Source organism: Lissotriton vulgaris, chromosome 6, assembly GCF_964263255.1.
Source record: "Lissotriton vulgaris chromosome 6, aLisVul1.2, whole genome shotgun sequence".
Classification (NCBI taxonomy): domain Eukaryota; kingdom Metazoa; phylum Chordata; class Amphibia; order Caudata; family Salamandridae; genus Lissotriton; species Lissotriton vulgaris.
The window spans coordinates 407,442,342-407,467,671 of NC_141694.1; the positions used below are offsets into that span (position 1 = coordinate 407,442,342).

At 47.2% G+C, this 25,330-nt stretch overlaps 1 protein-coding gene across 1 annotated transcript in view; it reads left to right on the top strand.

Moving 5' to 3' along the window:
- Positions 1 to 25,330, top strand: part of MCPH1 (microcephalin 1) — a 1,506,891-nt gene that overhangs the window by 135,208 nt on the left and 1,346,353 nt on the right. The window contains exons 6-7 of the mRNA XM_086926418.1: positions 760 to 900; positions 8,712 to 8,804. Of these exons, the coding sequence (XP_086782544.1) occupies positions 760 to 900; positions 8,712 to 8,804 (234 nt within the window). The remainder of the gene's footprint in view (positions 1 to 759; positions 901 to 8,711; positions 8,805 to 25,330) is intronic.

A 25,330-nucleotide genomic window follows, 5' to 3' on the forward strand; every position in this document is an offset into this window, starting at 1 on the left:
CAAAAGGACTTCTTCAGGGCTACATAACACATAAGAAATACAATTTATTTTTTTAAAAATGGTTATGCATAAACAGCAGTATATGTTCAAGAAACATTCCAGGCATATGTGTGACACAACACCTATGCAAAAAATGCAAGGAAAATAACTTGTTTAATCAATTTCACATTCAGATCCAATGCAGTAAATTGACCAGGCAGTGTAAAATAGTGTAAGTAAATCTATGGTAAATACCTATACAGGGCTCGACAAATCTGAAAAAATGTACTCGTCCTGCAGGTCTAGTAACTTGGAAAATCCCCTCGACCCAACTGCAACCTACTTGACCTCTGTCTCTGAAATGGGAGCAAAAGTGACAAGTTAATAAGATTTAAAGGCATCTTTATTGCTTAGTCCCTTTGTGAGCAATAAAAATGCCTTTAAATCTTGTTATATTGTCACTTTCGCTCCGTTTTCAAAGACAGAGTACAAAAGTTAGTTTTTTTCCTACTCGCCAGAAAGGGCGAGTAGGACCTAAAAATAGCTCGACCTCATCCATTCTCCCTCGCAAATGCGAGCGGGCGAGTGGATTTGTCGAGCCCTGCTATATTCACTGTGCAATACTTGTATAATAGATGTTTTTCTGTATTTGCATTAGATCTATGCGAACATATGGTTTGTTCAAAGTGAGACCATGTTGCATGGTTCTTCAGTATTTATTATGAGCTACTCATATATTACATGTATTAAACTTCAATTATTACTTTATTCATTTTTCAGGAATTGATGTTCCAGTATTATTATTTGATGAGGATGGTGAATTAATGTATAGCCCAAAGGCTACAGTAGTACATCGGGGAAATGCAATGGAAAAAAGATTACAGGAAATGAAGTACAGAAGGGAAAATCTATCCCCTACTGGTAAGTTACTTGCTATGTCTCCTTTACTGCAGTATGTTAGCTACCATGAGGATTAATATAATAAATTTAGCAAGCAATCTGATAATCATTTATTTTTTCTTGGTTTCGTATTTGTAAAACACAAGAATGACTCTTAAAAACCTGCACATCGCTGTACATAACCATCGACAATTTACAACATTCCAAACATGCAGGTGTTTGGGGACAATTCAAGCTGGTTTACATGAGGAGCAGGCAATCTTAAAGGAGAAAGAAGTAAAGTTATAGGGACATATATTCTGAATCTTTTCCCCGATACGGATTCGGTGTATTTGAGAACGCAAAAATTCTGCTAGTATATAGAATATCTGTATTCCCAAATGTAATGCTATGAAGGTTTGTGATATTTTCTTGGTGTGCCAATCTTACAAGTATGTAAATGACACAAATCCATAATTCTGTTAGTAATCGTATAATTTGAGTCTGGAGAAAATGATTTTTTTCTCAAGGGTGTGTGTCATAGGTACATTGGGTTCTTTGATTTGGTCTAGAGCTGACCACTTTTGTTCAATTTCATTATGTTCTGCAGTTAATTTTGTTGACAGGGTTTTGCACGAGACGTTACTTCTGTGCTCATATTTTCTCATCTGGACGTCCAGAACATCAGATAACATATTTAAAGGTACAGGGATATATGATGATATGTACACCACATTGGTGGAGTTACAATTAGTATGTTGGAATCTGAAAGGTATATGTAACTTAACACTATTTCATTGCTCTAGTATATTGGCAGCTGCCACATTCGGCACATTGGTAGTGACCTGTTACAGGTCGCAGACGCCATTATAGCATGTCTGTTTCCTTTTTGATCTTGTTGGGTCATGAGTGGACCAAAAGGTCCCATAAATTGGCGCTTTTCCAAAATGAGAATTTCTTTTTTTCACATTTTATTTTTCTAGAACAAAGGATCTGCCACTGTTTATTGATAATGTTTTTACTTTGTAGGATTTTGATTTGAAAGTGGTGATTCAAATTAGGCTGTCCTCCTTTCTCTTTTGGAAAGGTTTTAAAGAGACCATTTCTAAATTGTTTCTTAGCTTGCTAGTTGGCTCTCTCTGTTGTACGAATTTGATATTATCGAACAATGTGTTTGTTTGTCAGGGTTTGAGCTCGATTCTTGGTCATTTAAATTTGAAAAGTCCAAAAGGTAAGCTCTCTCCGAGGGGTTGAACCTATGGTATCAAGACAAGTTGTTTTTATCAATAGGGTTATGGAAGATGTTGGTGGTCAATTTTCCATCCAAAATTAAATGGACAGATCAAGGAACGGCAACATTGTTTGATAATGAGTATGTAAATATCAGGACATTATTTCAGCTGTTGAGCCATGTAATGAAACTGTTTGCTGTTCCTATGTCATCCCTTCAGATAACAAAAATATAATCAATGTTGCAACACCATAGTTTAAAGATCTATTTAAAGGCATTATTGTCAGACCAAATATGATGTACCTCAAAACTTTGAACGTGTACACAAGCCAGGCCTGGGGCAAAGGTAGTGCCCTTAGATGTTCCTTGGGTCTGTAGATGGATTTGACTGTCAAAGTAAAACAAAACTGTCTCTCAGGGATGGTCCTTCAATGCAATCATTACATTTCTAGAGGTGTTGTAGATCCAGTGTGAATGGTAGAGTAGTACTTCTATTGCTCTTAAGGCTTGCTTATGAGGAATGCTGGTGTGGAGGGATTCTACATCCATTCCAATGACTAACTCCTCATTTGGGTCAAACTTGACTTTGTTGAGAAGGTTGGGCATATGTTTCATGTTCTTGATGCATGATAGCATTTTGGTGACCAGGCTGTTTTTTGTATCTTGGGTGTAGTGTAGACATTTTCCACCCGCTCTCGGTACACAAAGAAACATATTTAGGATGGTTTTGTAGAGTCTGGTTGATGAGCACCACATCTAACCATTCTCTTCTCCAATAAAAGAAACTTAGGAGGACAGCACTCGCAGTGCAGGTAACACCAGTGGGAACTCAATACATTGAATGGATTATACTAGACCACCTGAAATGAAAAGATTAAAAAAAGGGTCCAATTCCTAAATAAACATGCAGGACAAACCAAACATTTTAGCTCCATGAACCTAAACAAATTTAAAGAGTGGATTGTAAACAATATAGGGCCTAGATTACTCTTTTACTTCTGTTGGCGGTCCTAATAAGAATACCTATGCCTGTAGCCAAACCATACACAAATATATCTCCTACCCACATTTGACCTTCAAAACAGTAATCCCACTGCAACATTTAATCAGGAAAATCATTGGGCACACCTGTACTTTCAGTCAACCACCATCAATCCTCTAAAAGAATCCACACAATATCCAGAGGTCATGCTTTCAGTGCACAAAGAGATTAGCCACCCATCAGTAAAGCCTGATGGTGCAAAACGGTAAAAATTATAACTGAAATGCAACTTGCTACACACGTGGATGACTTTAATTTATCCTTCCCTGCAGCTTTAAGACTGGACACTTCACAGTACTTTGAATTCCAATAGCACAACAGCAGGTTACATTGTGCATTGCCTCTAATTCGGACCATTCCATTGGATCAATATCCTCTTTCTTTCTAGTGCCCACCAAAAATGTACAAAATAACTTCCATGGTAGTGGGACACAAACTTCACGCCCCTCTAAAAGAAAAAACAAACCTCCAAGGGGAACTGCAAAGTAAGTTGCAGCAGTTGACCAATGTAAACTACAGGTACCTCTTACTGCTTTCCTGCCATCAAATGGAAGGGTTGTAAGCCAATAAACGACAAGAGCTCCACTTTAGTCATTCATGCACATTCCACATAGACCTCACTGTTAATACAAACTCTTTTCTGCCAAGCACTCCCTCGTGGTATAGTGCCCAACCTGACTGACGGTGTGCTTTCGTATGTGAAACATGATACAGATGCATTTACAGTTACTTGGTTATCTCATGGTATTGATGAGGCATACATTGGTTCCTAGTGGGCCATGCTGTTGATCCAGGTCGCAAAAGAGATAGCACGGTGCCTGCCATCATTGATATATTTTGTATCTGCTGTCTTCTAACCATTGGATCTGTAGGACATGGCGTATGAAGCCGCTTGAAGGATTATGAGATGATAGAGAATGTGAAGTACTAGAGTGTTGTCAGTGGTAATTGTGGCATATGTTTTGTGCCCAAATGGGTTGTTGCACTCTTTATTTCACAATTAGTTAGACTTCTGATAGCTGTGTTCGAATTAGGATATTCAGCCTGTATTGATCCTCCAGCAGAAAGTACTCTACCATTAGAATAGGGGAGATAATGTGGCCTAACGGCTAAGGGGGACGACCTCGGAGCTGGGAAACCGGATTCGAGTCTCGGCAGGGACGCTCAACATCTTGTGATTCTGGGCAAATCATGTAATCCCCTTCAGTCTGAAACATAACTGGTGCTCATATAAAACACTCTGATAGCTTCGGGTCTAGTTTGCGCTATATAAAACTCCACCCCAAAAAAATAATGTGCATGTCAAGTTATTGTTAGGAAGAGGAGTTTGTTGCATCAAGTTGTGTTTGCAGATGACCATGGCTTTTTTTTCTATCTTGGAATAGGTTTATCCATGCTTAAATCGGCAAGTGCTTGTCAGTTACAGTTTTCATGGTATTGGTTGGCCACATTAATGGTGAAATATAAGATCAAAAGATTGTTAATGCTGGCTCCAAGGTAGCCAATAGAAATAGAAAAGGTACTTCAACATAGCACTGATCTAAAGTACAATAGCAGGACTGCTCTAACAGAAACCATTAGCATAGAAGACTGTCCCAGAATAGCATTGTTTTTCCTTTTTTGTGGTTACAGAGGCAAATTGAAATCCAAATGTCAATCCGTTTTTTTTTTAGACTTGGATTTTAGGCAGGTTTGTATGTCTGATCCAATGTTTGTGTTTGCACCTGCAATGCACAATGTGTAATCTGTATAAATTGCCCACGGTTTGTGCCGCTAACTTAACAGTTTTCTGTTAACATGTTTTGGGCAGCGCAATCCTTTCCTGGACCGGTCTTGAATTAGATTCCTAAGCCTCATGGTCAGAGTCAATCAATCTATGGTACTTATATAAAGCAGCTAATCACCCGAAGGATTATACAGCCGCTGAGGTTTTGCAGGTCTGTAGTCAAAGAGCCAGGTCTTGAGTCCCTTTCTAAAGTCCAGGACTTGACGGTGAGGTAGAAGGAACGACCTTGATGTGGTTTCGGCAGATGTGGGGTACGTGGGTGAGGGAGACAGAACTCAGTTGTCTGGCAGTTTGGTGGAAGGTCAGACAGTGGTTGATGTAGGTTGGTCCCAGGTTGTGGATGGCTTTGTAGAAGTGGGTTAGGATCTTGAACTGGTACCTTTTCTGAACAGGCCGCCAGTGGAGACTTCTGAGGTGGCGAGTGACGCTGGTCAGTTTGGGGAGGTTGAGGATGAGTCTGTCTGCAGTGTTCTGTATAGGCCAGAGTCTTTTAAGGAGTTGGGGGGTGGTTCTGGAGTAGAGTGCATTTGATGAGTCTGTGGGTGTTGATGAGTCATGTGGCATTGAACAAGGTGGGGCTGAGGGAGGAGTCTTGGGGGACACCACAGATGATGCTCTTAGGCTCAGAGGTGAAGGGCGGTAGGCGTTATCTGTGAGTGCGTCCTGTGAGGAAGGAGTCAATGGTGATGGATTCGTTGAGTGTCTGTGAGTGCACTGCCGATTTCTTTGTGCTCCAGGTTGAAGACATGCTGGGGGCAGAGGGCAGTTGGGTCTCTGGAGTGAATCAAAGTCATGATGGCTGTGGTGTTTACTGTAGTGAGCGGCTTCCATGCGGTGAGCAGGTGACAGTAGGTGGCATCAGTTGTTGTCAGGAGGTGGCTAAAGTCTGTGGGTTGAGTGTTGAAGTTGTAGTGAATGTCTGATATCTTGTTGTAGAATTTTTCCGCCAGTGTGTCGGAGAGAGCTTGGGAGGAGTGGATCGTTCTCTCTGTGGCTGAAGGGTAGGAGACCACTCTGAAGATGCTAAAGAGTTCATTGGTGTGATTGGCACTTGCTTCGATGTGGTTTGTAAGGACGTCCGTTTGGGCTTCTTTGAGGTGATGGTGGTATTTTCGGAGGGCTGATTTGAGGGTAGTGAGGTCTTTGGGATTCCCGTTGGAGAACCATCTTCTTTTCAGTTGCTTGCAATCGTTTTTTATGGACTGGAGTTCAGGGGTGAACCAGCTTGCATGCTTGCTGGATTTGCTGGTGTATGACCGTTTCATAGGGGCGACTGTGTAGGTCCAGTTGGAGATCCAGTCTGAGAAATTCTGAACGGCAGTTGCAAATTGCTGGTGGTGTTGAGAGTGGTTGCCCTCTAGGTCTCAGTAATTTTGTTCCATCTGCGGTGTGTGGGGTTGGGGAACTTTGTGGTGGGGCCTGAGGAGCCTGCGATGGTAAAGTGGAAGATGCTGTGGTCGGTCCATGTTAGTTCCATGACATGGCTGAACTTGACTTTGTCACTGGCTGTGAAAATGGGATCCAGTGTGTGTCCGGCGCTGTGGTTGGGGCAGGTAACCAGTTGAGTGAGGCCAGTGCTGCTCATGCTTTCCAGGAGGTTGACAGAGTTGGTGTTGTTTGGGTTGTCAAGGTAGAAGTTGAGCTCGCTGAAGAAGCTATAGTGCTTGGAGGCGATTGCTAGGAGGACGTTTCTTTACAGAAGCTGGGGCGGGGGCCAGGGTTTCTATAGGCAAGAGTTCCTCTAATTTTTGTCTTTGATTTAGTTTGAATTTGGAAGTTGAGGTGTTACATGAGTAGTGTGGTGTTGTCTTTTGTGATTGTGCATCTGAGGGTTTCCTTGTGGATAATGGCCAATCCTCTTCCGTGCTTGTTGGTGCGGTCTCCGTGTTTCATCTAGTAGCCGCTGGGTTTTGTGGTCACAATGTTATTACTTGAAGTCTGATTGAGCCAAATCCAGGTGATCAAGATCACGTCGAGGGTGATGATGGGGTCTCAGATTTCTCGGGCATTGAGCAGCAAGGGTTACTGGTGCTGGGCGTGGTCCAGGCGCAGACAGGCACAGACAAGATTGCCTTTGGTACGCCCTTTGAGCACAGCCATCCAGCGACCTCCATTAAGTAGGTCCTGGGGGAGCGAGGGGCGCTGGCGGCAGGAGATGGAATTAGTGAAACATTGGGAACGAGCGGTGAGGCGGGCTGGCTCGCCACAAGTAGCGCAGACACACAGTGATGCAAACTAAACAGGAAAACAAGTTCTCCTGGCATAAGTTAAACACGCTAATACAGGAAATAAAACTGGGGAAAGTACGAACCTGGCAATAAAGGGGGAGCAGAGTGAAAGAATGGCAGTCGGCGGGGCAGGGGAATAAGGGGGGGTAGGGCAGCATCTGCAGTAAAGCAAGGCAGACCTGTTCATGGCAACAGGGAGAGCTGGTACAAGGGCCTGCTAGTGAGAGAAGTGCTCTAGTTTTGTTGCGGGGGAGTTTGTGCTGAGCTCTCTGACCTGATGCTCACTGCAACAAAGCATGTATAAAATGTGTTGGACTTTAGAAACAGTTTTGAAGACCCCTCTTCCATCCTTTTTCAATTGTACTAATGTCATGCGAGAGAGAGAGAGGCTGGCATTGCTTGCCCACATTCTCTCTAATCGTTCATATATATTTGTACCAAGTGCATACAACAGTTCTGTCCTGTCATACTCGGGACATCTGGTCACCCTGAACTCATCCTTTTCTATCATCTTTTCTGGAGTGCCTGAATCCTCTTGGTGTGGTGTGTAGAGTTGTGGTCTCGAGGGATGCAGGGGCACCATTTTACATACTGACAAAGCAGAGTGGTGGACTCTTTCTGCTATTTTCCTAGATTAAGTTTGGTGGCGGTGCTCCTGGTTTGTGGCTGTGGGATTAATAAAACTAGATTGTGGAAAACTGCATGTGACTCTATTTTTGTGCTGTGACTGCTCAAATTTGTCTGAAGCAACTATTGGGATTTTGCGTTTATTATGGGTGCATGCCTGGGTCGTGGGAGTGGAAAGATTTTGTTTCACCATCCTGGAGAGCTATGGAGAGTCCGGCTTGTATCTGCTAAAAAACCCAACCTTGCATCCTCTCCAGGTGTGTATATTTCTTTGCCCATACCCTTGCGTTTGCTAGTCTCTTATTCTCAAGCCTATGTTTACTTCTTGCTTTTGCCCTGCTACACACCCTCTTAATACAACTCACCTGAACCTCTGTGTTCTGTCCCTTGCCCTCTTGCCACATCACTCCTGATGAGGTTTTCCTCCTGCTCTGGACTCTGAGCCTTTGGGCACTGTGGTATGTTCACTTTCCATCCATACGTTTTTCTCACCAGTACCCCATATCCCCCACCCAAACCAGATCTACAACTTCTAAACCCACCTATACTCCTTCCTTGCACCACTTTTAACACCAACCCTTCTGGCCTAGACCTCTTCAATAGGCTCCTATCTGCCGCCACATCATTCCTATGACAATTCCCTCTCCATGCTCCAGCCCTAATGGGTTTGACACTTCCTGTTCAAACACTGTTTGTGTTGCTAGACTGTATTGACTGAGAAATACATGTACAATATACTACACTAGACTCTCTAACCCATCAACTCTGGAAATTGCAGTAATATTCATGTAACATTCTTGAATTTGATATGTTTGGGTGCTCAACTTTGAGATAACGAGGAGACGATTGCTTTGTTAAAATTCCTTTCTGAAACTTTTTCTATTATCTTTACATATATATTAAATATTACTTAAAATGAAAATGTATTCTGTCTTTTAGCTTCACAAATGTCTCAGCCATCTATTCAAAGTTCAGGGCCAGAATTTATACCATCTCTTGGAGATACACCTTCTGCTGATCATTTGTTTCCAGGTAAGCAAAGTCTTGTCTTACCTTCTACCGAATTAAGACCAAAACACTCGCAATAATTAGTTTTTACTTGTTGACTTTGCTTACAAAGACTTTTTAATGGTAAATAAAATTCTGTTTTAAAATGAGCTTCAGCTAAACATAATCATCTGATGTGATACCATGTAAGTCTGCCAAAGATTGCTAGCGCTTCTGAATGAAAAATATTGTCTCACAGTGCACAACCAGCTCTCTACTTTCCTCAACTTTTATGTTCCCACTTCTCCACTGTCCTTCTCCCCCTCCTGCCTATTCTCCTCTCGTTTTCTCTCTCTCTCTCCACTTACCTGTCTGTTGCTTTTCTCCCCTTGCTCTCCATTTTTTCCCTTTTGCTTTATCGACTGTACTTCCCTTCCCTCAACTTTTCTCCCACCTGTCCACCGGTGTCTCTCGCTCTCTTTCTTTTGACTGTCTACCCTCTCTCAACCATCCTTGACCTCTTTCTCTCATGACCATCACCTCTCTCTACTGCTCATCTTTCCCTCTCTTCCACCTGTTGCCCTTAGATTAGCCAGTTTTTGTTGTATTTTTGCTACCCTCCCTCTCTCTTGACCATCTTCCCTCTCTCTTGACCATCTTCCCTCTCTTGTGTGTCTCTTAAAGCCGCCCCTTCTCTCTCTCTTTCTTTCTTTGTCTATCTCTATTTCCCTTCCGCCTTTCCACATCTCTCTCCCTCTCGGCTGCCCTTCCCTTTCCTTTTGGGCCACACTCCCCTATGTCCACCATCCTCTTCACTATCCATTCTTTCTCGATTGTCAGATTCTACCTGTTCTACATCATATCCTCACTCTAGCATTTATTCTTCCCCCACCATCTTTGCCTCATTTTATACCTTGTAAGAAATTGGATTAGTATTTGGGGTGGGCGGTTCCCCGCCTTAAAGAATAATCATTACACAACTTAGTTACATTCACCTGGTAGCTATAATACTGAGCATTTATGCAGCACCAGAATAGTAATAAAGTCAAAACGGTAAACAATAAAGATCACAAACCAAATTAGAACAATAGGGACTTTATTTTTTATTTTTTACAAAATGGCATTAAAATGACACACATCCCATAAGAGAAATGGATATGAATTTTGAAAGATTTAACTGAAAATAGGGCTGCAAAGCGCCAATGGTGGTAGACCAGGACCTAGGCACGATTTAAGGCACTGATGCACCAAGTGAACTGGTCTCAGTGAAAGTATGAAAGTCAAAAAGTTTGAAAGTGTTTCAAAGTCTAACCCAAAATGGAAATTTGTAATTTTTGGAAAAAAAGCATTTTCCTACCGGAACAAATCTGAAATTGTAGCTGCGTCCATGGAACTGCCAATCTGTTACCTGCCACGTCTCACCAAAGTTCTGGAGCTTTTGAGTTTTTTTCTTAAAGTTTCTGTGTCCTAATACAAAGGAGCTTTGTTGTTTTTTCAGAGATGCTTGAGCCTTTTAGCGGGACAAACCTGAATTCAATCCAAAGCCATGGAACTGCCCACTAGGTACTTTTTGCAGTAGGCCCCCTTAGCTCTGGAGCAACATTTTTCAAAAGTGTCCAAACATTTTCCTGGTGGCCAAGGAATCACAAGAGTGCACTTCTAAGCCATCCAGAACCCCTGGGGGCACCTAAAAACTCTCAGGGTGTCGAGCAGAGACCACCAGCAACATCCAGTCCAATTTCCAGTTGCCACTGGTCAGCTGGGAATTGTAGGGAAAAGACCTCTTGTAGATGTTTGTGTCTCTGTAGCTACAGAGCTCATCCAACTGAGTCTGCCAATGGAGTCCACTTCTTTGTCAGACAAAGCAGGACTAGTCTTGAAGAGCTCCTTACAAGTCTCACCCAGCAGTTCCAGTTCTTTCTGATCTTCTGCAGGTCCAGAACGAGTTGCCTTTGGGTACCACATTTATTCCTGGCACCAGCTAGCTGGTGTGAATAACTCCTAGGCACTGGGGCAAATATTTCCAGAGGAAACCCTACGCACTCTTTCAGTAGTTACTGTTAGGCTTACTGCAAAGGGGCCAAGTACTGTGTGTCAGGACACTTTCAAGTTGGCAAAAGTCTTTGTCCACACTAAACCTGGGGCTTTGAGGGTTGTAAGTGTGTAGGGGAGAGCCCGCTGGTAATCACTAGTGTCTTTCCACATTTGTCTCTAGAATCCAGCTTGAAGCAGACACTCTACCCACAACAAACCCAGATACAGACGTATGGTTGGACAAAAGTAGAGTCCTTCAGCAACATAGCAGGATACACAAGAATTGTCCTGACATCTATTTATATCCCTTTCAAGTGTGTCAAAGAGTTAAATGTGGCTCAACAGACCTGTCTGGTATGATTTGACAGGGTTGTGTCAGCAGAATGCCCACAGTCCCCCCCCCCCCTTCCCCTGCATAAGCTTTTGAGCTCGGAGGAGTCTCCTCTGCCCATTCAGGTCAGCCTATTGTATGCTTCTGGGTGGAATTGCACACCTCATTCATTCCTCTTCCTGAGCAGAGCATAGGCTAGGAGTTGCTGGAGAGTTAATGCAAGTTTGACTCAGGGAACCTCAGGCAAAGAAAGAATTACATTTAAAATAATATGTTCGAGGCATGTGGGCTGCTGAATTCATATCTGTGCATAGATCGCCGCCTAGTGTTGGGTCCGGATGATTGCACATTGTTGTCCTGGAAGAGTCTTCGAAGTATCACAAGATAGGTGGCTCCTCCCCTGGACTACAGTGCGCATGGGCATCCTCTCCATCCTCTGATTGTTTTTTTCCGCCATTGGGTTCGGATGTACTTTCTCGACTCTTGTTCGGAAACTTTGTATTGACTCTTTCCTAAGGCCAAAAGGCCTTGGAAGCATCGGTATCGTCTCGTTCGGTGCCTGTCTCTTTTCCAGTTCTTCGAACCGGACGTCGGAGGCTGCTTCTCGCTTTCGACGACAAAGGCCCAGACTAAGACGACGATGGATCGGAGCCCGTTTAAACGATGCCCCGTCTGTAATTCAAAATACCCCCACATTGATGTGCACCCAGTGTGCAATAAATGTTTGTCCCCCGAGCACGACGAGGCCAGCTGTATGGCCTGCTCGAAGTTCCGCTCCAAGAAGACGCTTAAACTTCGACGCGCAGCAAGACAGTCGGCGCAAAAGTCGGCGCCCGAGCCGGTCAACATCTTCGAGGCCGGTGACGAAGAAGGCGCCGAAGAAGTAGAAGAAGAAGAAGAAGAGCTTCCTGAAGAGCAGTCGGAACCAGCGTCAGAGCACGACTCCAACTTCGAGGTGGACGAGCAGGTTGAAGAGTACGTCCACGAAGAAGACGTCGTCGAGGTAGGGGACGACGAAGGGGCCATCGGAGCCATCGATGACGACTCCAGTGATGAGCCAGGCCCAACCGCAGTAGCGGGGCCTATAACTGACATTACGCTACCTACAGCTCAGGTCGAGGCATCGCCGAGAGGCCTTAGCCAAGATCTTCCTTTACATTCTATAGCCCCGCGTCCAAGCCAGGCTAAGAATACATCGAAAGAGCCATCGGTCGATTCTTCAAAATCGAAACCGAAACCAACGGAGCCAAAATCGAAACCGAAACTACTTAAAATGGTGGTCGGTTCGACGTCGACGCCAGTCAAAACAAAGACTATCGACGGCCCTTCGGCGTCGAGAGGGGCCGTCGCCTCGAAGACTGGAGCGTCGAAGCAGAGCTCGACTGTCAAACACGTCACCTTGACGCAGTCGACGTCGATGCTCAAACATGGCGACAAGACCAAAGGCCTCCAAACCAAGAAGGCCGTCGAGCTGAAGATTTCAGCGCTCGAGCCACTGCTGAGCAAACAACTAGAGTCAAAAACCAAAGCCGACCCGAAACAGCAAGTGTCGTCGACGCCTAAGGCCGGGCTTGCTACACACCGGGAGCTCGAGTCGACGCAATCAAGCAAGCGTCCTACTCAGTCGCCGAAGCAGCTCGAATCGACCACTACGACGAGCTCCAAACAAGTCGGCCACCCTCCGATTAAGTTTGGTCTACCACCAACGGCTGGAGCAAAGCATCTCGAACACCACAGAGGCACCGACCCTTCAACAACGTCGTCGGCGCCTTCAAAGCCCACCCCTGAAGGGGTTGTGTTCCACGAGCCCTCGTACGACAACCAGTCGAAACTCTTCATCGACTCAGAATCAGCCAGGCTAACCATCCATAAGCGGAAGATCGCACCTGAACATCCCTTGGAGGGTTACAAAATTCCTCTAAAACGGAAGAAAGACTCTGCCACCTCACCAGTTCTCTTTGAACACGTTCAGGACTATCCACAACAAATGGCATATTCCCCAGCACAAAGCGAGGAGGACATGGGTGAAGACTACGGTCAGGCGACCTTCACTTATCACGCTGACACTGATCAGGACGAACCTCAACAGTGGTCTGAGGCTGTAGATCAAACTGTAGACCCTGATGATCCACAAGCTGCACCGGACGCTCAGTCCTACAGCGTCAAAACATCGCCAACTGAGGACACGGCAGCGTTTAACGCTTTGATAGAGAGGGCAGCCCTCAACCATGACGTGGAAATGCACGCTGAACCTGTGGAAGAAGATTTCTTGTTTGACACTTTCTCCACCTCAGAAAGATCCACTAAGACTTTGCCTATGCTTAAAGGGGTCCTCAAGCATGCTGCGGACATTTTCAAAGAACCCACGAAAGCAAGGGTTATCAACCCACAGATTGAAAAAAAATATAGGCCTTCTCCAGTGGACCCCACCTACATCAAAGGCCAGCTCCCATTGGACTCCCTTGTAGTGGCCAATGCCCGCAAGAGGGCAAACTCACAAACTAGTGGTGACGCTCCTCCTCCGGACAAAGAGTCAAAGATCTTGGAGGCGTAAGGAAAGCGAGTGGCAGCACAGGCTGCTAATATTTGGAGGATTTCAAATACACAGGCCCTGTTGGCTAGATATGACAGGGCTCACTACGACACACTAGAAGAGCTGTTGCAACACCTGCCTGATGTTTACAAGGAGGGAGCAGAAATGATTATACAGGAAGGGAAGTTGATTTCTAATGCATCCATCAAATGCGCACTGGATGCAGCAGACACGGCAGCTAGGGCCATCAACACTAGTGTAATGCTAAGACGTCACGCATGGCTACGCGTCTCTGGATTCAAACCCGAGATTCAAACAACTCTGCTCAACCAGCCGGTTAACCCAGACTTCCTTTTTGGTCCCGAGGTAGACACAACACTCGAAAAAATAAAAAAGGACACTGAGACAGCGAAATCCATGGGGGCTCTGCAATCTCAGCAATTTCGGGGCAGTTCCTTTTGTCGCTCCGGTAATAGGGGAGCCTCTAGAGGACAGGCTTTACAGCAGGCCCAGTACACCAAAGGGAGCACGCAATCCACCTATACAAAGAATACCAGGGGTGGATACCGTGGGAACAGCGCCAAAGGCAGAGGACGTGGCACTAACAACGCCAGATCCTCCGCTCCCAACAAACAGTGATGCCTTGTCACTGCCCCCCGACCATCTAACACCTGTCGGGGGAAGACTCCAGCAGTTCCTGCCAGTCTGGGAAGGCATTACCATGGACAGGTGGGTGAGACAACTTATCCGATACGGCTATTGTCTAGAACTAACCTCCACCCCACCCAACATACCCCCAAGGCACCGTCCTATGTCCGCAGAGCACATGCACTTATTGCAGCAAGAAGTACTCTCCATGCTGCAAAAAGGGGCAATAGAGCTCGTGCCTGCAGAAGAACGAGGTACAGGGATGTACTCTCTGTACTTCCTAATCCCAAAATAGGACGGATCCCTGCGGCCCATTCTAGACCTCAGACCCCTCAACCAATACATACTTTCAGAACACTTTCATATGTTAACCTTACAGCAGGTCCTGCCGTTGCTCAGTCAGGGCGACTTGCTAGCGACCCTGGACCTGAAGGATACATATTTCCACATTCCCATTCACCCAAGTCACAAGAAATATCTCAGGTTCACCATCAACAATCAGCATTACCAATTCAAGGTCCTGCCTTTTGGGGCACCACTGCCCCCAGAGTGTTCACCAAGTGCTTAGCGACTGTGGCTGCGCACCTTCGAAGACAACATATTCACGTCTATCCCTACCTTGACGACTGGCTCGTTCAAGCCAAGTCAGCCCAGCAGTGTGCCAGCCACATGTCGCGCACAATTCACCTCCTTCACAGTCTAGGGTTCTCACTCAACTACACAAAGTCACACCTGCAGCCCGCCCATGTGCAACAGTACCTAGGGGCAGCATTGAACACTCTGACGGCAACAGCGCAGCCGACCTCTGCAAGGGTCAACAGCATGCAGCTGCTCATTCGGAGGTTCAGACCTCAACAATCGCTCCCAGCGCAAGTGTTCATGCAGCTCATCGGTATGATGGCATCCTGCATATTCATAGTCCCGCACGCGAGACTGCACATGCGTCCCCTTCAAGAATGCTTGGCACGACAGTGGAACCAGGCTCATGGGCATCTAAAAGACCTAGTGTTGGTGACCGGTCGTGCTTACAACTCTCTGCATTGGTGGATCCACAAAACCTTTGCAGGGGACGACCGTTCCTTAAGCCTGTCCCACAGATAGTGCTAACGACTGACGCATCTCTCCAGGGTTGGGGAGCGCATGTCCTCCATTACACGGTGCAGGGACTATGGACAACACAACAGCAGAAGATGCATATCAACCTGTTAGAGCTGATGGCAATCTTCATGGCACTGAAAGCGTTCAAGTTGCACCTGTGCAACAAGGTCGTGTTGATCCGGACGGACAACATTACTGCCATGTATTACATCCAGAAACAGGGAGGCACACACTCCCCGCAGCTATCTCACCTAGCCCAGAGCATGTGGAAGTGGGCCATTCAGAGGAACATCTTCCTCATGGCGGAGCATCTCCCGGGCGTAAACAACCAGATGGCGGACCTGCTCAGCAGGCACAGTCACCAGATGCACGAGTGGGAAATCCACCCCTTGGTACTCCAGCCCTACTTCCAGCAGTGGGGTCATCCAGAGATCGACCTCTTCGCCACAAAAGAGAACGCAAAATGCCAAAGCTTCGCCGCCAGGTTCCCACACCCGCAGTCTCAGGGAAATGCGATATGGATGGACTGGTCAGGCAGATTTGCGTACACTTTTCCCCCAGCCCCACTCATACCGCTGGTGGCGCGCAAACTGTGACAGCACTCCATGACGCTCATCCTGGTTGCTCCAACGTGGGCACGGCAGGCTTGGTACACCACGTTCCTGGAACTTTCAGTGGTGCCTCACCAACGGCTGTGCCTCACTCCCAGCCTCCTCACTCAGAGCCATGGAGACGTTCAGCACCCAGATCCGCAACAGTTGAGCCTAGCGATTTGGCTCCTGAGGTCATAGAGTTTGACTACCTTAATTTGCCCCCTGAGTGTATGAACATCATCAAAGAGGCAAGACGACCTACAACTAGGGCGTGCTATGCAGCCAAATGGAAACGTTTTGTCATATACTGTTCCAACAATGACATTGATCCGCTAGATGCGTCCACGCAGAACATCATATGTTACCTGCTGCATCTGTACCAATGCAATCTAGCGTATAGTTCCATCAGGATACATTTGGCTGCTATGGCCGCTTATCTTCAGAACAGGCAGCACCTTTCACTTTTCAGAGTGCCTGCCATCAAAGCCTTTTTGGAAGACCTTAAGAGTGATCCCTCCCAGACACCCTCCTTCGCCTGTCTGGAATATAAATATCGTTCTCACCAGGCTCATGGAGCCCCCCTTTGAGCCTCTCCATTCTTGTGAGATACAGTTTCTTACATGGAAAGTAGCTTTTCTAATAGCCATCACATCGCTATGAAGAGTCGGTGAGCTTCAAGCCCTGACAATTCAAGAGCCCTACCTACAAATTTATGCTAACAGGGTAGTGCTGCGCACCAACCTCAAGTTCATGCCGAAAGTCATCTCGCAGTTCCACATTAATCAAAACATAGAACTGCCGGTTTTCTTTCCAAACCCAGATTCAGTAGCAGACAGAGCACTGCACACCTTAGATGTCAAAAGAGCTCTCCTGTATTACATCGACAGGACGAAAGACTTTAGAAAGACTCAACAACTGTTTGTTGCCTTCTCTCCACAACACAAAGGCAACCCTATTTCCAAATCAGGTATAGCCAGATGGATTGTTAAATGCATACAAATCTGTTATCAAAAGGCTAAACGCACTTTAACAGTTCCCCCAAGAGCGCATTCCACACGCAAGCTAGGGGCATCCATGGCTTTCCTAGGTAACATTCCTCTAGAGGATATATGTAGAGCAGCCACATGGACCACCATACATACATTTACAAAACACTACTGCGTAGATGTACACTCCAAACAGCAAGCTGCTGTAGGACAGGCTGTTCTCAGAACTCTCTTTCAGACTGCTGCAGCTGGCACGGGCAACCGCCGATAAGGAGGTAACTGCTATGTTCGAGGCATGAGGGCTGCTGAATTCATATCTGTGCATAGATCGCCGCCTAGTGTTGGGTCCGGATGATTGCACATTGTTGTCCTGGAAGAGTCTTCGAAGTATCACGAGATAGGTGGCTCCTCCCCTGGACTACAGTGTGCATGGGCATCCTCTCCATCCCCAGATTGTTTTTTTCCGCCATTGGGTTCGGATGTCCAATCTTAACTCCAGTTCAATAACTCATAAACTTTCTATCCCTAAAGCCAAAAGGCTTTCTTAGCGTCGGTATTGTTTCGCTCGGTGCCTGGCCCCTTCGATTCTTCGATCGGCGTCGAAAAGTCAACATTTTCTCGAGGATTCAGGCCCAGACTACATCGACGATGGAACGGACTCCGTTTAAGCGGTGTCCTGTGTGTAACTCCAAATACTCAAACTTAGATGTGCACCCAGTGTGCAATTCCTGTTTGTCCCCCGACCACGACGAGTCGAAATGTTTCGCATGCTCCAGGTTCCGATTGAAGAAAACTATCAAACTTCGACGCGAGGCAGTCGGCCCAGCAGTCTGCTCCAGCACCTGCGAACATCTTTGATGCCGGGGACGAGGAACTCTTCCAGGATGACGAAGAGGCGGAAGATGATGTTCCCGAAGAAATGTCGGAACCGGCGTCCGAGCACGACTCCAATTTCGAAGTGGACGAGCCGGATGAGGAGTTCGTCCGCGACCAGGACGTCGTCGAGGTAGGGGACGACGATCAGGCCCTTGCGGCCGTTGATGACGACTCCGGTGGTGAACCGAGTCCGCCCGTAGTTCCAGGGCCCGTCATTGACACTCAGACCTCTCCGGCTCCGGTCGAGGCATCGCCGAAAGGCCTTAGGCAAGATCCTACCCTTCGGTCTACAGCCCCGCGCCATGGCCAGGCTAAGACCCCTTCAAAGGAGCCATCGGTCGGTTCCGTGAAATCGAAACCGAAACAGGTGGAACGGAAATCGAAACCAAAACTACTCAAAATGGTGGTCGGTTCAACGTCGACGCACTCCTCCAAGCCCGTCGTCAATCCTTCGACGCCGAAGGTATCCGTCGGCGCCAAAGCTGGAACCTCGAAGCCGGGCTCTACCACCAGGACCGTCGCCTCAAAGGCCTCGGAGTCAGTGCAGGCCTCGACCACATCGCATGGCGAGAAGGGCAAAGGGCTTCCGCTCGGGAAAGGCCAGCCACCTCTCTCGGGGCTCAAGGTTGGGCTGGCGAAGAGGGTCGAAGCCACAACCAAGGACGTCCCGAAAAAGTCGTCGACGCCCAAAGACGGAGGCGCACCGCGCAAGGAGTTCGAGTCGACGCGCTCTACGAAGGCCTCGAAGAAACTCTAGCAGGCGCTTCCAGTTCAAAACAGGCTGAGTCGACGCCACTTAAGTTTGGCCTTCCACCAACAGCACGCCCAAAATCTCAAGAGGCTTCCAAACTGGCAAGGGTGTCCTCACATGCACAGGTCATCTATCAAGAGCCTTCTTACGACAACCAGACAAAACTGTTCATTGACTCTGAGTCGGGCAGGCTCACCATTCACAAGCGGAAAATCGCGCCCGAACATCCTTTAGAGGGTTACAAAATTCCCCTCAAGAGGAAGATGGACTCCGCCACCTCTCCGGTTCTTGTGGAACATCTTCAGGACTACTCGCAACATACTGCTCATTCTCCAACACAGAGTGAGGAGGACTTAACTGCAGACTATAGCCAAATGGGCTTCGCTTACAATACTGACACTGATCAGGAGGTCTCAAATCAATGGTCTGGGGCAGGGGATCAAGGCGATGACCCTGATGACCCTCAGACTACTCCAGACTCTCAGTCCTATACAGTCAAACAATCTCCGACAGAGGACACTGCAGCATTCAACGCATTGATTGAGCGCGCTGCCCTCAATCATGACGTCGAGATGCATGCCGAGCCAGTGGATAAAGACTTCTTATTCGACACCTTCTCCACGTCCGAACGCTCCACCAAGACCCTGCCCATGGGCTAACTCTCAATCTACAGGGGACGCCCTTCTCCGGACAAAGAGTCCAAAATCTTTGAAGCGTCTGGGAAGAGGGTGGCGGCGCAGGCCGCTAACACTTGGAGAATAGCCAATACACAGGCCCTGTTGGCTAGGTATGACAGGGCGCACTACGACACCCTGGAACAATTAATGCAGCACATGCCTGATATGTACAGAGAGGCTGCGGAAATGGTAATACAAGAGGGTAAACTGATCTCCAATGCATCCATCAAGTGCGCATTGAACGCAGCGGACACTGCAGCTCGAGCAATCAATACCAGTGTAATGCTGCGGCGCCACGCATGGCTGTGCATCTCAGGGTTTAAACCTGAGATCCAAACTACTCTTCTTAATCAGCCGGTTAACCCAGACTTCCTGTTTGGACCCGATGTTGACACAACACTAGAAAAGATGAAAAAAGACACTGAGACCGCAAAGTCCATGGGGGCTCTCCAGTCACAGCAGTTTCGGAGCGGTTCCTTTCTTCGCTCTGGTAACAGGGGAGCGACAAGAGGGCAAGCTCAACAACACTCACAGTACGGCAAGGGCAACGCACAGTCTACATACACTAAAAACACAAGAGGTGGATACCGTGGCAACAGCGCCAAGGGGAGGGGCCGTGGCAGTAACAATGCCAGGTCCTCCACTCCCAACAAACAGTGACTTCTTGTCACTGCCCCCCGACCATCTAACACCTGTCGGGGGGAGACTCCAGCAGTTCCTGCCGCTCTGGGAAAACATCACAACAGACAGGTGGGTGAGACAACTTATGCGTTACGGCTATTGTCTAGAAGTGACCTCCACCCCCCCCCAACATACCCCCAAAAAACCGTCCTATGTCCGCAGAGCACTCGCACTTATTGCAGCAAGAAGTTCTCTCCATGCTGCAAAAAGGAGCCATAGAACTCGTGCCTGCCGCAGAAAGGGGTGCAGGGGTGTACTCCCTGTACTTCTTGATTCCAAAAAAGGATGGATCCCTAAGGCCCATTCTGGACCTCAGACCCCTCAACCAATACATCCTCTCGGAGCACTTTCACATGCTCACTTTGCAGCAAGTCCTGCCGCTGCTGCGTCAGGGCGACTTTCTAGCCACCCTGGATCTCAAGGATGCATATTTCCACATTCTCATTCACCCGAGTCACAGGAAATATCTCAGGTTCACAGTCCACGGTCAGCATTACCAATTCAGGGTTCTGCCATTCGGGGTCACTACTGCTCCCAGGGTTTTCACAAAGTGCTTGGCGACCGTGGCGGCACACCTGTGCAGAGAAGGTATTCATGTGTATCCTTACCTGGACGACTGGCTCGTGCAGGCAAGGTCTGCCGTACAGTGCGGCCACGACATGTCGCGGACCATTCACCTCCTTCACAGTCTGGGGTTCTCTCTCAACTACGCGAAGTCTCACCTGCAACCAGCCCATGTGCAACAGTACCTGGGGGCGTCAATAGACGCAGCCAGAGTCCACAGCATGCAAGCGCTCATCCGGAGGTTCCAACCTCAGCAATCCCTCCCAGCGCAAGTTTTCATGCAACTGATCGGCATGATGGCGTCCTGCATCTTTATAGTCCCGCACGCGAGGCTGCACATGCGTCCCCTCCAGGAATGCTTAGCCCGTCAGTGGAACCAGGCTCATGGCCATCTAAAAGACCTAGTGTTGGTGACCGGTCGTGCTTACAACTCTCTGCATTGGTGGAACCCACAAAACTTTTGCAGGGGACGACCGTTCCAAAAGCCTGTCCCACAAATAGTACTGACAACGGACGCATCTCTCCTGGGTTGGGGAGCGCATGTCCTCCACTACACAGTGCAGGGTCTATGGACAGCACAACAGCAACAGTTGCATATCAATGTGTTGGAACTCATGGCGATCTTCATGGCACTGAAGGCATTCAAGTTGCACCTGTGCAACAAGGTCGTGTTAGTCCGGACGGACAACATGACCGCCATGTATTACATCCAGAAGCAGGGGGGCACGCACTCACCGCAGCTGTCTCACCTAGCCCAGAGCATATGGGAGTGGGCCATTCAGAGGAACATCTTCCTCATGGCGGAGCATCTCCCAGGTGTCGACAACCAAATGGCGGACCTGCTCAGCAGGCACAGTCATCAAAAGCACGAGTGGGAGATCCACCCGTCAGTACTCCATCCGCACTTCCAACGGTGGGGTCATCCAGACATCGACCTGTTCGCCACAAGCGAGAACGCAAAATGCCCAAACTTCGCCGCCAGGTTCCCACACCCGCAGTCTCAGGGCAATGCGATATGGATGAACTGGTCAGGCAGATTTGCGTACGCTTTTCCGCCAGCCCCCCTCATACCTCTGGTGGCGCGCAAACTGCGCCAGCACTCCATGACTCTCATCCTGGTTGCTCCAACGTGGGCACGCCAAGCTTGGTACACCACGTTCCTGGAACTTTCAGTGGTGCCTCACGAGCGGCTGCGCCTCACTCCCAGCCTCCTCACGCAGAGCCATGGCGACATTCAGCACCCAGATCCACAACAGCTGAACCTTGCGATTTGGCTCCTGAGGTCATAGAGTTTGGATACCTGAACTTGCCTCCTGAATGTATGAACATCAGCAAAGAGGCAAGACGACCGACTACCAGGGCATGCTATGCAGCCAAATGGAAGCGGTTCGTTATTTACTGCTCCAACAACAACATTAACCCGTTGGACGCATCTACGCAAAACATCATATGTTACTTGCTACATCTGTACCAATGCATCCTGGCGTACAGCTCCATCAGGATCCATCTGGCGGCTATCGCCGCTTACCTTCAAAACAGGCAACACCTTTCCGTTTTTAGGGTGCCTGCCATTAAGGCCTTTTTGGAAGGACTTAAAAGGGTCATCCCTCCCAGACACCCCCCCCTTCTCCAGTCTGGAACTTAAATATCGTTCTCACCAGACTCATGGGGCCACCCTTTGAGCCACTCCACTCCTGTGAAATTCAGTTCCTTACCTGGAAGGTGGCCTTCCTAATCGCTATTACTTCCCTGTGGAGGTTCAGTGAGCTGCAAGCCCTCACAATTCAAGAACCCTACCTGCAGATCCATGCAAATAGAGTGGTGCTTCGCACTAACCCTAAATTCATGCCCAAAGTGGTTTCGCAGTTCCACATCAATCAGAACATAGAACTGCCTGTATTCTTTCCTAACCCAGATTCGGTGGCAGACAGAGCACTGCACACCTTAGATGTCAAAAGAGCTCTCCTGTATTACATCGACAGGACGAAAGACTTTCGAAAAACTAAACAGCTATTTGTTGCATTCTCTCCACAACATAAAGGCAACCCTATCTCCAAATCAGGAATAGCCAGGTGGATTGTCAAATGTATCCAGATCTGTTATCAAAAAGCTAAACGCACACTAACAGTTCCCCCTAGAGCGCATTCCACACGCAAATTGGGGGCCTCCATGGCTTTCCTGGGTAATATTCCTCTAGAAGACATATGTAGAGCAGCCACATGGTCCACCATACATACATTTACCAAACACTACTGCATGGATGTACACTCCAAACAGCAAGCTGCTGTAGGTCAGGCTGTTCTCAGAACTCTCTTTCAGACTGCTGCAGCTGGCGCGGGCACCCGCCGGTAAGGAGGTAACTGCTCTTTATTCTATGCACATATATGAATTCAGCAGCCCTCATGCCTCGAACGGAATATGCTACTTACCAGTATGCATCTGTTCTTGGCATGAAGGGCTGCTGACATTCATATCGCCCGCCCTCCTCCCCGGTGCCTGTCACAGCTGCAGCTCTCAGAAGCATTTTCAGGCATGGTCATCACTTTCAGTATTACACTCCATCTCTGCCACAATGGCGAAAAACAATCTGGGGATGGAGAGGATGCCCATGCGCACTGTAGTCCAGGGGAGGAGCCACCTATCTCGTGATACTTCGAAGACTCTTCCAGGACAACAATGTGCAATCATCCGGACCCAACACTAGGCGGCGATCTATGCACAGATATGAATGTCAGCAGCCCTTCATGCCAAGAACAGATGCATACTGGTAAGTAGCATATTCCTTATTCTATGCACAGATATGAATTCAGCAGCCCACATGCCTCGAACGGAATATGCTACTTACCAGTATGCATCTGTTCTTGGCATGTAAGGCTGCTGACATTCATATCGCCCACCCTCCTCCCCGGTGCCTGTCGCAGCTTTGGCACTCAAAATAATTCTCAGGCATGGTCATCACTTACTGTATTACACTCCATCTCTGCCACAATGGCGAAAAACAATCTGAGAATGGAGAGGATGCCCATGCGCAATGTAGTCCAGGGGAGGAGCCACCTATCTCGTGATACTTCGAAGACTCTTCCAGGACAACAATGTGCAATCATCCGGACCCAACACTAGGCGGCTATCTATGCACAGATATGAATGTCAGCAGCCCTACATGCCAAGAACAGATGCATACTGGTAAGTAGCATATTCCTTTTCCTATATACTTTAAAAATATCCAACTTTATCATTTGATTGGATTTTTGTTAAATATAAAAAGTCTTAAATTGAGCCTGTGGCTTGTATGTGTAGAAACTTTTAGATTAAAGTGCATAATGTGGACTGTGACTGGTTCTATGTGCAGGCTAACCACATCCTTGCGATGGATTTTTCCCACGTGCTGGGCCCCCATGCAAATGGGTGTGGTCATGACGGAACGGTTCCGTCATGAGCACAGCTCGACTGATGCTCATGACGGAACGGTTCCGTTATTAGCAGCGAAAGGGTTCAAGTGACAATATTGTTTTGGGCATAGTCACCGCGGCCTGGGACAACATGCCTTTTTTAATGTTTCACACATTCCATTTAAATATTATGCACGCTGCCTTGGGGGCACTGACATGCGCTTAGGGGTAACTTAGTAAATATTAAAAATCAAGGTTTTTTTGACAGGGCTAGGCTGCAGGGTTCAAGTCTGATGAGAAAAAATAAGATCTGAAACTTTCATCTGAAATGGTTATCAAATGTCAAAATCTACTGAAGATGTTCTCATCCTTTGAAGAGATTGAACGTTTGATTGATATTCTATACCCCAAAGCACTCACTCTATAGGTTAAAGAAAATATACATTGTCAAAATATTTTTTTCAGCATAGATTATAATAGCCTTTTTAGTCCTTCAGCATGCTTAGGGCATCTCCACTAAGAAGGTGCCTACTTTTTGCGCTGGAGGATGTGCGCTCTAAATTCAGTACTTTCTTTCAACATCAGTGCCTCAAGATTTTAAAAAAAGTATTTGACAGTTGTATCAGCACATTTTGGAAAAAATGCAGATCTTTACTTACCTGAGCAGTTGAGTTCTGAAGCACGTCTCCTGTGAAAGTGTTGTATGCACCTGAAAAGACTATGACTTTGCATCTTGAGTTTGATTTCTCTTTGAACTTTCCAATTTCAATTCAATTTTGAGTTGAAATTGGAACTTTACAACATTTTGTGCTTCCTAATTGTCCGACTTGGATGGTGGTAAATACAGTCCTATGTGCAGCTTACAGGGAGAGTCTGAATATGATCAATTGATTCCGGTCCAGGAAAGACATGGCTTGGCAGTTCGGTCTGGACTGTTCCCATGAGGCACAGGGTCAAGGCTGATTTGCATATGGCTATGTCTGAACTGGGGTGGTGTGGAGTGCAAAAAAACGATGGATTTAGGCCCAGATCTCTGTACTGGGGTGAATGTATGACCTTGTTCTGCATTCTGTCCATCAACTGTTGTTTTTGCATTTGTCATCCCGAGTGGGTTGGGTATGCTAAGACATGAGTCCCATGCTCTCCACACCACTGGATGTCAAGCTATCCTGGCTGAAGACGGCTGATAGCCAGAAACCGGTCCTAGGATGCTTGATTCCATGTCAAGGAAAGACATGGCTTGGCAGTTCGGGCTGGACTGTTCCCAATGCTTCCTAATTGTCCGACTTGGATGGTGGTAAATACAGTCCTATGTGCAGCTTACAGGAAGAGTCTGAATATGATCAATTGATTCCGGTCCAGGAAAAACATGGCTTGACAGTTCGGGCTGGACTGTTCCCATGAGGCACA